The sequence below is a fragment of the Pygoscelis adeliae genome, unplaced genomic scaffold (assembly GCF_000699105.1).
Source record: "Pygoscelis adeliae isolate BGI_AS28 unplaced genomic scaffold, ASM69910v1 Scaffold277, whole genome shotgun sequence".
Taxonomy (NCBI): domain Eukaryota; kingdom Metazoa; phylum Chordata; class Aves; order Sphenisciformes; family Spheniscidae; genus Pygoscelis; species Pygoscelis adeliae.
In genome coordinates, this window is record NW_008825218.1 from 307,548 (window position 1) to 323,111 (window position 15,564).

A 15,564-nucleotide genomic window follows, 5' to 3' on the forward strand; every position below is an offset into this window, starting at 1 on the left:
CTGACTCAGGGCTCTGGAGCAAGGTTTCTAAAATAGGCAGTAAAATTAATGCCCAAAAGTAGACAATATAAAGCCTGCTTCACTGGAACAGTCAAGAGCAGAATTCAGGAATTGCTCATTTTAAAAAAGACTTTTAAAAAATTGTTAGATCAGGAAAAAGAGCAGTTATTAAAATGTTAAGTTTAATGATTGGAAATGTCATGCAAAATAAGCAACGAAGAGCTTTATTCTACAGAATACAGTCATAAATCTTCTGAACCAAATCATGCTGAGAGCTGAGCTGCATGCTAAAAATGCCAGCTACTTTACATTTTTCATCAAACAGCTTTCACAATTTTTATGGTCACATAGGAAGGACAACTTCTATGCTGTCACTTTTCTGCAGAACATGACCACACATTTCTTGCTATGGTATCTTGAAGTATAAATACACCACAGGAACTTACATTATCACTATCTGATACTCAGTTTCAAAATTCATTGCAAAGTGCTTTAAAAACGGGAAAAGAAGACACACTGGTATTTTACTGAACTGTGAATTTTAATCACCCATATTTAAGTTCAAACTGATTTCCATGTTAATAATGAAAGCTACAGTCAGGCTGAACCAGTGTTCACAGTAAATCATAAAGGAATCTCCAGCATCACATAACTATGATTTAAAATAAGGAACTTGAATCAATGGTTTTAAGCAAGGAATTAAGTTAGGGTTCCTTTTTTCATCAGGTTAGATGCTGTTTACATCAAGGATGCCAATATACACACGCTAGGGAATCTGACAAAATATTTAAATAGCATTTGTTTCATACCTGACTATCTAATCCAAGGAATATGAGCATCATGAAGAACAGAGTTGCCCACAAAGGAGAAAGAGGCATCATGGTTACAGCTTTAGGGTAAGCAATGAATGCAAGTCCTGGTCCTGAAAAGGAAGAAAAGAAAAGAAATATTTATACTTGTGTACTGGGTCTGGCTGAGATAGAGTTAACTTTCTTTGTAACAGCCTGTACGGTCCCTGTGGTTTGGATTTGCGGATAGAACAAGCATTGCTAACACCAGCAGTGTGGCTATTGCTGAACAGCGCTCGCACAGCATCACTTATTAAACTGTCTCTACCTGGACCCACAAGCTTTCTCACTTTTTCTCTTCCTGTTCCCTTCCCCATCCGACTGGGGTGGGCGAGTGAGTGACCAGCAGTGTGGATGCTTAGCTGCTGGCGAGCGTCAACCCACCACAACTTGATTGTTCTTTTATGGCAGATAAGAGGAGCTAAGTACAAGGTTGAAAACCTTGACAAACTCTACATCTCTAATAGTCTAAATATTTGGTGATGAGGCTAATCAGTAACGGAGACTTGCTTGGCGCATCAACTCTGCCTACATCCTGTCCAAATGTTTGAAGGTCAAGACTTCTGTTAAGACATCACTGTACATTCTCCTTCTTTGTGTGGACATACAGCAAGATTTGCATACCTGAATAAATAATAGCGTGTGGTCCTGTGATTGCCTTATATAACTTATTAACATACTCTGGATTCTTTTTTTTTCCTAAGACAGGACTGTTATCTGACATTGTGTGCAAGAATGCAGTCAATGGTAAGAGCTGCATCTTGGAAGCCATACGTGGTACAAGCCAAATGTCTACTGGTTTGTATCTGCTCTGCATTTTTGAGCGCTGCTGCTGGTACATAACAGTAATTCATTGGCTGCATATTTACAGAAATCTTTAAAATAGAACATTTTTGCAGCAGCATTGGTAACTTCTCAGATCTGCTAAAATACCATCTCACCTAGCTCCTATTTTCCTGTTCTTATTTACCTGTGCCCATTTTTAAGCTGCTGCAAACTCTCATGCTGTAACAGCTTTTACTGAAGTTAGCCAGCTTTTAAAGCAGGGATATAAAGGCAGTATCACAAGGCTGATAAAGGAGCACCTCTGTGCTCCTGCTGCAATACCTTCAGTGAAGACCTGTAATACACTACTGCTTTTTCATTTAACGCAGTATTTGCAAGCTCCTATAGTTTCCAGAGTTGCTGTAGTCTTTTAACCTTTTTCTATATAGTTTCTATAATAGTATAAGCCAGTTGTCTTGGGGGCTTTAGGAAAAGAGAAATATTTTCTGTGACAGTATCGGTCAAGCTCTAGTTGCTTTGCAGTTTCCCTGCTAACCTTGGCTAACCATGAGAGTCATTTCTCCTTCTCAACAGTTCAGCATTATACTGCTTTTCTTTCTGGGCAGCGCTCCTGTTCTTTTTGTTCTGTTGAGTTTTACGTGATGCTTAAAGATGTTACATCCTCAAAGGTGTTAAAGAGCAATTAACTTCCATCGGATGCCTAACTCCAAGTGATGGCAATGAACGTTGGATGGTTAATTTCTCGTAGAGCTGGGCCTTTGTGCCTTTCTGGACTCAAACCAAGAACTTTTATACTTAATCAACCAGAGTGTCTCGGTGTATGTCCCTGGGAGAAAAACTTACTGACATTAGGAGATGGCATTAGCCGTCTGACTGTTAGAAACCTGTATTTGGATGGTACACATTAAGCAAGACTTCAGAGGACTTCCAAAGATTTCTCCTAAACAGCTGGTTTCTCATTACTTTAATAGCTATATCTTTTTTTCTTTTTCTTTTTTTTTTTTTCCCCCAGAAGGAACAAATATTTGTCTGGATTTTGGCCTGTCCTCATTTAAAGAAAACTGAATGCTCCTTTCATGAGGATGTAACAAGCAAGGGGCATAACTGAGCAATATATCTCTGCTAAACAATCTTCTGGATGCTCAGCTGGAATAAGTTTGTGTTACAATAGCTCCTTGACTTTATGAATTTAGTGCTACGATAACAGTAATATTTTTCACACATAAATGTATGACCATAAAAAAGCTAAAAACTCTTATAGCAGTTATTCTAATGAGTCAGGTAACAGGTTTTTAAGAGGAGTTTTGTAAAACTATCTGCAAAACAATCAACTTGTCCATAAAATAACAGCACAGACTAAGTATTCTGACAGCAGCCTCTGGGAATTTTTTAACTCAAAAAACTGCTTTTGGAACTTACCTGATTCTGCAACTTCTGCAATGGGCACGCCTTGTTCATAAGCCATAAATCCAAGAACTGAAAAGATAGCAAAACCAGCAACAAAGCTTGTGCCACTGTTCAAGCAGCAGAGCATGATGCAGTCTCTGAAAATATAAATAAAAAACACTGCAGTTGATCTCCAGAGCCTGCGTTTCTTTCATATACTGAGCCAAAGGACTAATAGAACGCCAAGGTTCTGCAGGAATGTACATTAAGTTGCTCATTAAGAGTAAGCTCCCAACTGATAGTGTGCCTGAAAAAATCAGTCAGGCGTAAGCATTTGCAGGAAGATACCATCATAATACCCTTGCTTGTGTTTTAAGTGGTTGAATTGCAAACCTGCTGCTACTCACTTACTGTTTTTTGAGAGAATCTTTAAAAAATGTGTAAAAATACTGTAAGAATGGTGTTAAGAACAATTTTTCTACAGTAGTTGTAATAATGTATTCCAGAGGATATGAACTCATTTATAAACTATATAAAAACAGTAGTAGTTTGTTTCCTGGAAAAAAATCCTATGGTCAGATCTTAGCTGATTCTATTCTGGTTACAGTATATTGGCAATATATATCCACACAAAATACAATTCCAATTTGGTTTATAAACATTTTTTAGGAAGCTGTGGTAATGAAAAGCACCATACATAACCTGAGAAGTGTGTATATACTTTAAAAAGTGCCTAACAAGTAGGCAAAGAGAGTGCGGGGACGCTGATCTCTCAGACCTATGTATCCTACACATCAAACAATGACAATTACAAGGCCAAGGTGAAGAAATTTTTTTTTTTTCCCAGATTGGAAATGTCATAATAGTAAATCACTTTAAAAAAAGGGAAACTACTCTTGCAGAAAGGTGTGATCTTTCCCCGAGCTCAGTGAAATATTGTTGTTCATCCTGCTTTCAGACAGCACTTCAGGCTTGACAGATGATGAGGTAGGAATGATTTATCATGACGGTCAGTCTTTTAAGACTGTTTGCTACAAGAGACAGCTGTGTGGTTGAGAAAGTAATAATCTAACCTAGATGCCTGAAAGTAAATTAGGATTCTAAAACACTGAAACACAAGGCAAGCCTGTAGCTCTGTCAAGCCTATGCCTTAGTCTGGTTTATTCCCATCCTACTACAGCTCTGAAGCAAATTTTTGTGCAAGCTATCTATGAGAAGAAACGACCCTGTAAAATCTAACAGGTTCTGAATCCACATCTTCAATAATGATTCCCATCTTTGTCACAGATTTGTAGTGACTTTTCGAGAATCGGAGACAATTCATATTTTTGAAGTCCTGGCATATATTCTGGCAAAACTTCTTTGGCAATCTCTCTGTCCTGTTGCTTGTTTCATTTGGTATTTTTATCCTGTAACTTTATCTCATCGATTTATTAAGTTGAAAGTGAGGTGACCAGTTTCAGCATCTCATTTCTTCACTAATGAGCCCTGCACTGCATCCCACATCTGTTCAAAGCTCTTTCTGTTACTGACTTTGACTCGCCTTAGCGCCAGGCACATACATTCTAAATGGCAGGAAGCAGGCACGCATTTCCATACTGCAAAGTGACTGATCAGCTGAACTATGGCCACTGGGCCGTGGCAGGCTTTGGCTCCCTCTCATCACCTTATCTACAGTTAATTTTAACCATTATCTTGAGCATGTTTTTATGTTTTCATATGGCATATCATCTATATATTGCCAAAATTTTTCCAGAAATGAAAAAGAACGAATACTCCAATTTGTAGATCAAGACTCAGACATGGAGAAGTCCAGTGATGTTCACACTTCTTTCATGCATGGACTCTCTCTAACACTGTTTGTTCATTAGCAGGGGTAAATAGGTCCTTTAAAATACTTTCTGAAAATTCTGAAAATGGTCAGAATTCTATCCTGTTACTTGCTTTTCATATGAAATTGCTTCCTGTAGTTATGCACAGCCAGGCTAGTTATACACTTTGGATGTTTTAAGGCAAAATAGCTATCTAAAAGAAAGCAACCAGGAGCATGGAGTTCTTTGTGCTTTGCAGAGAAATAAAACAAAGAAAAAGATCATCTTCCTAACCATTCTTCTCAGTGTATTTCAGCTCTGAAGTAGCGCTGGAGAGATTCTCACCCCAGCCTATCTCACCTAAGAAAGTGCTGAGTTCAATGCTGAGAAATTAAAACTAAGTGTCATGAAACTCTGTCGATAAGATATGTCAGAAAGATGTACTTTTTAATCCTTTGGGGAAAAAAAAAGAGATACTACTTCAGTGGGATGGGTCTGGCTGCTCACCAGTCATATGATGCCTCCATTTGGAACCCTGTTTTCTGCAGATAAGATTTATTTTAGATAATTCCCAGGCTTCAAATACAGTCTAAACAACAAGATATTTTTTTCTCATGAATGGTGTGGCACAGGACATTTGAGAGCTGCTGGTTCCTAGCCATGCAAAAAAGGGTTGAGGGTGGAGACACATTACTTCCTATGCACCTTCAGAGTCCCTGGCAGTTTCTGCTGCTTTCTCTTGAAGGGAGGTCCTAGGGCAAGGCCCAAGTGGTTTAAGGTGGACAATCCTATAAAACTAGAGCATCTGTGAGAGAACAAGAGGAGCACAGACGGTTCTCCACTCACAGGGAAGATCCACGAACCACAGTGCCATGGTACAAAATAGTTACAGGGTAGATATGCATTTCTCCAAGGAAATGGGCAAAAGTGAACCTAAGGGGATTTTCATTATCTCCAGTTAGTGAGGTACCTATTCTCTTGACATAACACAGCCACAGCTCCATCATTTTCTTCCCCAGTTAGTCACAGACTGACCACTTGGTTCTCTGGGGACATAGCAGTGTTTCCTGTCCTAATAAAAATATAACCTCCGATTTTAATTTCCGTCCTTCCTTTATCTTTGCAGGAATTCTACTAACCCCTCAACTCCTTCTGGTTTTCTTTCCCTTAGATAGAAGTGTGCAACCTGTAGTTCAGTCTTCTTTTCTGCTACGGGAAGGAAAACTGAGAGGGGGATCTAGATCCATTGATTGTGAAACCAATGAATTTTAAAACACAAATGCCCAAGAACCATTGGAAGGAGAATGTGAAGTTTATCTAATTTTCCATCAATTTTTTATAAGCATCCTTGGTAGGAAGGCATCAGAGCCTGACTGAAGCCTAAACTGATTTCAAATGAATGGAAAACTTCAAATTTTTATGAAAACTTCACATTCTGTCAAGTTAATGTCTTGCCAATCACCTGAATAATTCAAGACATGCATCCCTTATCCTCTCCCTGCCTGACAGGCAGGATACTGCTGAAAATTGATTCTGCCTTCCTTAAGGAGCTTCTCTGATGAGAGAGAAGAACCCACAGAGCCTTTTGCATCCCTCCAGTTACTTCCCTGCCTTTATGGATCCCCTCAAGACCAATTCCCATTCCTCTTTTCCTCTTAGACTAGAAGCTTGACAAAGGATACATCTTCATTTCTTACAAGTTTTGCCCATTTGTTGACAGTGTGCGAAATCACTCATTTATCTCCTGCACTACAGCAGCAACACGGCAGCTAACCCCCAATTTGTACACGGGGCTCATACATAAAAATTGTCCCCCTGAGGTGCAGCCTCCAGTACAAAGGAGTGGTGCTGGGAAACCAAATGCCGTTTCCCCTCAGGGGGGAACCGCACAGTGTCCAGCAGGGAGCTGGATCAGTTCTGCAAATACAGAGCACATGAAGCAGGAACAAGAACATTTTCCTCTTCAGTCTACCGAGGTTGTCTGAAGTTAATCCACCCCTTAAGAAGGTCTGACTGGATTAGGAATTCTTAGCTTGCTAAAAATTAGAGGAAAGATCAGTACACCTTTCTTTTATCTATATGGGGAAAACATTGCCTGCTGATGGTACTGCCATTACTTTCATCTTTTCAAAAGAGTCACTTTTGATATAAACTATTGTAAATCCAGGGAGGATCTGCATTAATGTATTACAATGAAAGATAAGTAAGGACAATAAAAATTCATTTCCTCTTCAAAGATGTGAAGTGACTTGTCTGCAATTCATTTACAATCTTAATGAATTAGATCAGGTTGCTAATAAGAAAAACTCACGTGCAGTTTAGATTTTCCTATTTCCCACTAAAACACTTCATGTCATTACTTTCCAATGCAACTTTCCCTTAGAAAAAAAAAATTAGTAAAACAGAGTGCAAAAAGAGTGGAAGTAGATGTTACAATCAGACAATATACTGCGGGTATTGCAAGAGGCAACTCATAGCTTGATTTTAGTTTTTTTAAGTACTAGTTAGAATAGAAATTTAATTCTGCTTTCCACTGCATAGCTGCTTTGTAAGTCTTGCTCTGTTAACAGCCCTGTTTAAGTCAGCTGCTTTCTGCAGTTAACTTCTGTCCTACTCCTTTCCTCAGATTTCTTAAGAATCATACTTTGGGACACAATAAAATCTGTCCTATTCAGGAAATTTGTGAAAACATTTTGTTAGAGGAATTGTGAAGCTCGGATTCAGTAAACAGTGTTCTGCTGCAGCATCTTGCTCAGGAGCTTTAAAAGACAGCTGCTGCTGGTTTTTTACAAGCTATGCTGCTAGGGTCAGAGGAAAAGAAGGAAAATTACGTAAGCTCTCTGATCACACATCAAAACTGCTTTTTGTAATGAGTTACAAAACCATAGTAGAAAGATTACTGCAGTCCTTGAGGCAGTGACAGAATAGTTTCTAGATGGGATGCAACTGGAAAGAAATAAAAATGAAATTAAATAAGAGAGAAAAGGAGTAGTGCCTTTGTTAAAGCATCACTTATGCTAATTAGGGAAAACTTGCATTACCCACTGTTCTGTAGGGGCATTCGTTACCCTCCGTTGGGGCATCTTTATCGTTATTCTGAAAATAATGTCAATCACCACTGAAGACTGGAGGGGACTTACACTACTTTATGCAGCAAAACATTTGGAATTTTGGCTGTCATAGCCAAGCAAAGAGTAACTTACGTTGCTGCTCAGTTACTTTGCATGTTTAGATGGCTAAGTACCCTTAACTGCTGCTGGATAGCTTTGTAGACGTTCAGCTGGTGGATACATTCATGTCACTGTGGTTTCCAGCATCCCAATTCCCTCTCTGTCTGGAGGGTCCTACTGTCTGGTGTTTCTCTGACAGAAGAGCAAATTGTTGCTAAGACATTGAAAGAAGGTGGCATTTCCTAAAAATGTCTCCTGAACTCTCCAAGTAAAACTGTAATTTAGAATTTAAATAGGTACGCTTTGGGGGTTTTGGGAGTGGTGTGTTTAAGGTTCTTTTGCTTTTGGAATGTATTATTTCCTTTATAGAAAAATTAAATTTTAATCTCTGTCTGGAGATCATAATGGAGTCAGTACAATCAAACTGTCATTTACTGTCTTGTATTAAAGGCTGTTGAATAGTAGGAAAACTAATTCAGTAACTACTGATGCCAGAAGAAAAAAGGAGTGCTCATATTCCTGCCCATGGCAGTAAAATGGAATGAGGATTTTGTGTGAGTCATACCCTTTTGACATTGATTCAGGAAAGATTAAAACCTACTGAAGTCATTAGCGTTTCCTTACTGATTTCTATAAAGATAAGCAATGAAATGTTATCCATTGCTACTATGCTTTAGCTAGGAGCCAGTAAACTATGGGAAAAAGTGACATTCAGAGCATAGACCAAACTCAGGTGAGTTTTAATAACTTTTCTGGTAGGATTTCTTTTTTTAAACAGATATATGTTATACAATCAAATATTGCACACACACGCAATTATACATGTATGAAATTCTGTATATTATACACGCAATGGTCTATACCTGTGTGTACTGAGTGGCTTGTGGCTGTGCAACAGTCCGATATGATCAAAAGGGATGAAAACACCAAATTTTGGAAAAGAGTTCCTCTGAAACAATTATGAGAAACATTATAGATCTCTGTTCTACAAAAACATGTGCATGTGCTTATGATTACTCATGCAAATAGCAAAAGGAAAAGGGAAGTACTGCTGAGCAAAGGTAAGTATATGGACACTTCCATCACTGAAACTAAACGTAAAAATAAAGTGTGGAAGATACTACCTGTAGCAGTTATTATTATAGTTGTTGTAACTTCCCAGCGCTGTCAAGCACCCCAAGCAGATCGCATAAGAGAAAAATATCTGTGTACCGGCATCCACCCACACCTGAAGACAAAAAAAAAATGGAGTGGTTAAAAAAGGTCAAGAAGGATTCACCTTTATCCATATATTGACTGGAAATTTGCAGAGGCAACTGTACAGGGTAATCGTGTCTGGCAAACTTCTTGTAAACCACAACCTTAAAAAAAAAATGCTGTGAGTTAAATTGCCCTCTCCTTCCCAGTGGTACAAACAAGGAGTAACTCAGCTGGTCTTCATGGGTTAACGCAATCTAAGTAGAGAGAGAGAGAATTTCTGGAGAAGAACCTCACCCAGTATAAATTCTTCAATGGTTTTATTAATGCTATAAGGTGTTAGTAATTGCAACCTAAATAGAATCATCTGCATTTATCTCATTCTCATTTGATAACTATTTATTCAAATTTAAAAATCTAGTGTGAAAAAATACTCTAAAGACAAAATATGCCATTCATAGATAATATACAAATCAAGCTGGGGAAAGAGAAGAGACAACTTATCCAGGGAAAGGGGGTTTTTCAGCAATACTTAATGGCCCCAATTAGGCACGAGGACGTGGTTGTTCTGGTCACTATACAATTAATGAATAAAAGTTCTGTAGAGCTTAACAAGTAAATAGCTTTATAATATCATTATGGCAACATTTATATCCATCCTAAAGTGATGCAAATACTAAATTCTAAATCAGAGGAAAGGAAAAAAAAGGAAGCATGAGCTGACACAGTGAGATTATTCTCCTCGCAGCAATCTCAGAACATCAATATAACACGCAAATTTTTTTTACTTTAAAGATACTCCAGCAAAACAGTTCATTTCATGAACTTTGACTAGAGTCAGAGTGTGTTATTATTAGAGGTGAATATACTCTTAATTCCTGATTTGCCATGAGAGCGATGTGAAGAACCCACATCTACACAGCTGCACTATTATTTCCAATCCAATAAATTCTGGCTCCTGGTTTCCTGGGATAAATGAGCTCTGTAAGTTTTTTTTTTCAAAGCAGAGCAAGCAAAGTGCTTTTCAGAGAAGTAACAAAACACTGCCTGATAACCAGAGGCAAGAGCTGTGTATCCATTAGCTACTCTAAGTTTGAGATAGGAAAGAGCTAATGCAGGTAATGATTTCATGACTAATAATAGTAATACTAATAATAGTAATCAAATACTCATAAATATATGAAGGGGATGTATTTGTTTTACATCTGATCAAGTGCGACCTTAGTCTCTGGAGTTGTTGAGAATGTTTCTGGTTAGGAATAACATTAAGATCACATTTGATTTGCATCAGTGGCTCAAAAGGGTTTCATTGCTGTCATACTGAATAAGATACAGCTGGTTACATCTCAGAGTTTCACCACTTGATAAGGAAAAAACTGCACAGAGGAGGCCTTTCGACAGAAAGGCTCTTTAACAAGATTGGAAGCTCCCAAAATGCTGTAAGTAGCATAGGTCAACTGAAAATGCACAGTCTTCTTAAGCATAAACAAAAGCTAGGAAACTGGATCCGCATATGTAGAATCTGCTGTTTCCTTCCATTTCAGTTTTTGCACAATGTATTATTGCAGTGCATTGTATAGCACTTCAATGAGCAATAGCCTTTCCTGCCGGCATATGCCAGCTCCACAGAAGTCTGACGATTCCTTGGACAGCAAGTCCTAGTGGAAATGGGGGCAAAGAAGAATTGTACTTCGAAGTGAGAACCTCCAGAGCTGCTTGAGAAGGGGAGCAGAGAGCACATCCCTCTGGAGGTCCTGTGTACCTTACTTAGAAAAACAGATAAAATTCTGGCCATAAGTGATACTATTTCCTTCAAAGAAAACAAGTCTCCTCTAAAGACCGTGACATCTGACAGTGATTCAACATAAAAAGTGGCAATTACTTTGAGAAACATGTTCTGTAAGCAGACGTTCACATATTCTATAAAAGTTGAATCAGATTGAAGAGCTCTTTGTTTTTGTTGCACTATATGACATCAATCTAGAAATTCCATCAGAACTTATGGCTAATGTTTAAACAGGAAGGAGAAAGCAATTTTATTTACTGAATAGAATAATAGAATCAGTGTAGCTTCTTTTGGGTTGTATACTCGGAGAACCAGTGACATTTCATTTGTGATGACCCTTAGTATTTCAATTTCAAGTTTCTGAAATGGCAAAAACATCTACTACCGACTGAGGAAGTGGCAAATAGGGAAATAAATTTAGAAACCGCAGGTAGATTTTTGGTAGCTGGAAAAACACGAGAGATGGACTAACTCTGTTGTATTTTGTCACAAGCCTAGACACGTCAACATTTTAAAGCCATGCAGTTGATATTACAGACCAGTTCTTCATCTTCTTGCCCCAGTAGCTAGTGACTGTCTGACATTTAGCATCAGACTGCAGTACTCAATTTGTGGCTGGAGATTTTGTTGAGGTACACAAATTGTTTATTAGTCTAAGTCACACCCAGTCTTAGTCATTCATAAACTGTACCTCAGAGGAAGCTGTTCTCATTAAAACTTCTAGTGGGTACAGATGGGCTCTTGACACCACTCACAAATCCAGGTGTCATCCATCTGGCTTACGGCAACAAAAGCATTATAAATTATTTCTGAGAGTGCTGAATTTGCAATGTCTGGCTTAGACTAGAAGTTGTAATGTTTTCAAGTACATGGAATGAATGTAGCATGATTCTGCAGAACAATGAAATTCTGAAGGACAGAGACAAAGAAAACACCGCCAGTAAGCTGCAAACCAAGGGTTCTGGAGCCAGCAGCTGGTGAAAGGCTGGGACAAAAGGAGTACATTTTTTTTCTGAAATGAGATGGGGCTTGATGCATTTCTGGCATGAGTAAATTCCAGAGGAAAGGACCTGTACCAGAGAACATCCTGTTCATGCTTTATAAACTTAGTACCTTGAAAATCCTTTAGTTAGTCAATTAAGTCAGTTCAGCAGTATGCTTTCATAAATTTGGGGACTGAAATTGTTTTATAGTCTTCTATTAGCCCCTACTTTAAAAGACGGAACTGTTTCTTCTTACTTTTTTAATCTCATATTTAAAATGTTTCCATGCCAAAACAAGATTAAAATTAAAGCACAAACCCTTTGTTTATTATACCTTAATATTTAAAAAATCCAAATGCCAAAGGACAGAACCTTTATATCTACTATGCTTACATTTTTGCACCCACGTTACAGCCATTTCCTGTCGTGCTAGGCCCAGCGCGACATTAGCGACAATATGGGCAAACTGGAACGCAAACACCAGCTCAGAATACAGCAGCACAGCTGTTGCTCTGACTCCTGTACAGAAATAATGCTTGCTGGCTAGGACGAAGGGACTGTTCAATGAGCCCATGCAATGAAGCTCTATTCCCAAAGGGAGAAGGCAAAGTAAACAAGCCTCAACTCTGTGGCACTACCTGCTTTCTCCAAGTAGAAATGAGGCATGACAGCGAGAGATTGAGAGTCTCTCCACCTTCCATTTCCTGAGTGGGAAGGGGAACAGCAGAGCTGTCTGTGCCCCGATCCCCATTTCGAGGCTTTCCCACACTTTGCTTTACAGCTTTCCGGATTCACACCATTAGCTCACAAGCAGCGGTCTCTGCTGCATCCTGCTGATAACTAACTTAGGTTGGTACAAACACAATGCCACAAAACAGAATAAACAAGAACATTTTTTACTAAAAACGGGAAGCACTGTTTTGCAAAGTCCAGCTCTCAAAAGCTAGCAAGAGCCAGACATTAAGTGTGCCTCCCTGAAGAAGGGCACAATCTTCATTTACATGACTATTCATCTTTCTGCCCAGGGAGATGAATCGAGCTAGTCAAACAGAGGATCCTGCTGTCTGGAGGATCCCTTGCCTCTTTTGTTGCCGTGATTGTAGCGCATGTCATGAATGAAGAAGGATAAAGAAGGAAGAAGGGGGATGTGCTGTAGTGAAGACAACAGAATGCTGCTCTGGAAAATTAGATTCTTTTCATGTCTCTGCTATAAAGTTTCTATGTGACGTTATGTCCATAAATCACTTAAACCAACCCTTTCTCAAATGTTCATTAACTGGGTAGTCCTCATTTAATGGGTGTCCGAAGTGAAGTACAAAATTACTGAGTGTTCACTGTTGCGACCAAGGTGAATGAAAGCCATGTATGGAACAAGTAAAAAAACCACAGTATAAAAAGCCAGGTCTACCAACTTCAAATTGAAAATCCCAAAATGACTGACAGCCTCTTATTTTAGTCTCACTATGTATCCCTTTACATCAGTAAGATGGGGTCATGCCATACATCGAAAACAAAATAACTGAGGTTTATGAAGCACATGGACAGTGCAGAGATAAGTCACTTTGAAAGGCTGAGCCATTTGTTGTGATGATCGAGGTCTGAGCGATAGGCAGTATATTTACAGGGCCAAGCAATGAGTGAAAAGGATAAAGCAAAGTATTGTGTAACTGTCCTGAAATGAGCTTAATTGATGCTGTACCTGAATAAAGCAGAGACCTTGGGGAAAACCTGTTATATGTTGACGTTTATTATTTCCATAATGCACGGAATGGAAATGAACATTGCTCCCCTGAAGGACTATCACGAGATTCCAGATTTTTCTCTAACTCCGTTCCTTCCCTTTACTTTCCGTACTCTCTGTATAGATACAGTACAGAATTACAGAAAATATAAGTACACAGTTTAGCTGGGCAGGTGATACCTCCATATACAGAATCACTACTGCCGTGCCTCAGTACTTACCGCTGCCTCACAAGAAGTGTGCAGCACATACTGTGACAGCCTCATGTAACATGTACGGTACGTGTTACGTGCGATTTGCATTCAGCAGCCTCACAGCGCGGGCACAGCAAGCTCCTAACTGCTTCAGAGCACAAGTCACGTGAACTCCTGTCTTCCCAAAAAGGTCTGCACAGGCATACTGACATATTCCCTGTGCTGGCATAGGGATTAGGATCTACGGGGATTCCTGCAGCAGCCTCTCTCAGGAGGGAGCCCTTGCCACCTTTAGTTCATACCATTTCCACGTATCAAACAGTTGGGAGAATACTGTTCACCCCTTAAGGCCATACCTCATTCCAGAAGCCCTTTACTGCTCTTAAAGCAAAGCAAGCACTACCACGCAGCTGTTATGGAATCATCCCATGACTGCAGGAAACATCTCCCAGGATAAACTGACTTTAACTGGCACTTCCACAAGCTTTCAGAGTCGTGACAAACAGCTGAATATAACTCAAAAGGTGTAAAATTGTTTCGTGTCTGGGGAATATGGGAAAATTAAGTAGTTATTTTCAGTCTGATCCTTCTAAAAGATATGTAGTTTTAAAAAAATATGTCACCTGAAAGGCTTGATTTTACACCTCAGCTAGGAAGCTATTAATGAAATTTCACTGTTCTGTCTCATTGTGCATGTCTCTGCACGATAGTCTAGAAGAAAAATGCAAGATGCCTAAAATGCATGTTGAGGACATTTTGAGCAGAAGTGGGAGGGGTTTGTTAAAAATATGATACTCGGAAAGTATGTTCATGGCAGGTTATATGTTCAAATCCACAGCCAGGCATCTCACACCTCAGTGCCTGGGCCCTGGAGGAAGACGGGACCTGGTCAGCCTACGTTGCCTCTGCCGGCGAGGATCAAGTCCGTGGGCTGGGTAGACAAGCTCTTGGGACAAACACCAGTTTATGGTTTAATTTTTCAGTCTGTTGCTCAAATAACGGTAAAAATGGGAAAAGCAAACAAAAGACGATACGTTTTTTTAGAAATGGCCCAGTGCAGCACTAAATCACTTCAACCACTTCCTATACTTACTCCTTGTTCACATGTCCGTCTCTACGCTCAGTTGTGTGTCTACCTGTACATCCTCACAAGCACCCTGCACACGGTAACAGCAGCCCTCTAACTGTTGATTCACAGACCTACTGTGATTGCAAGGTGATTTTTTTTTCTCTACTTTAAGTCAACAGGCGAGAATAACTGTGTAACACTAGTGCTATTGTCACTGTGTCATTAAGTAGGAAAGACCATATAGGGACCTGAAAGATACAATGGAATTTACACCAAAAAAAAACCCCAGAAAAGCTCTGAAGAGCAGGCAGTGTCTAGACGATGAAGTATATGCCTAATTACACACAAAGAAAAGTGGCAGGAATGAATAAAGCTGCTATAGAGTAAGGCTCCCGGCTTTATACCAAAAAGGAAAACAGTACTGTCAATGTCATTACAACTGGCTCAGACCTAAGAGCTGTATCTGACCTGTTGCAGGAGAGATGTCATGATTTCCTCCCAATGGTACTGCTCTCTGAACTCACAGAATCAACAAGGATATTGAGGTAGTAGCTGTGGGGTTTTGATAGTAGTCTGGACTTACACGCAGGCTT

At 39.3% G+C, this 15,564-nt stretch overlaps 1 protein-coding gene across 1 annotated transcript in view; it reads right to left on the minus strand.

Moving 5' to 3' along the window:
• SLC6A11 (solute carrier family 6 (neurotransmitter transporter), member 11) overlaps positions 1-15,564 on the minus strand; it is a 109,483-nt gene that overhangs the window by 11,116 nt on the left and 82,803 nt on the right. The window contains exons 7-9 of the mRNA XM_009329263.1: positions 9,126-9,229; positions 3,054-3,178; positions 810-922 (exon numbers count right to left, since the gene is read on the minus strand). Of these exons, the coding sequence (XP_009327538.1) occupies positions 810-922; positions 3,054-3,178; positions 9,126-9,229 (342 nt within the window). The remainder of the gene's footprint in view (positions 1-809; positions 923-3,053; positions 3,179-9,125; positions 9,230-15,564) is intronic.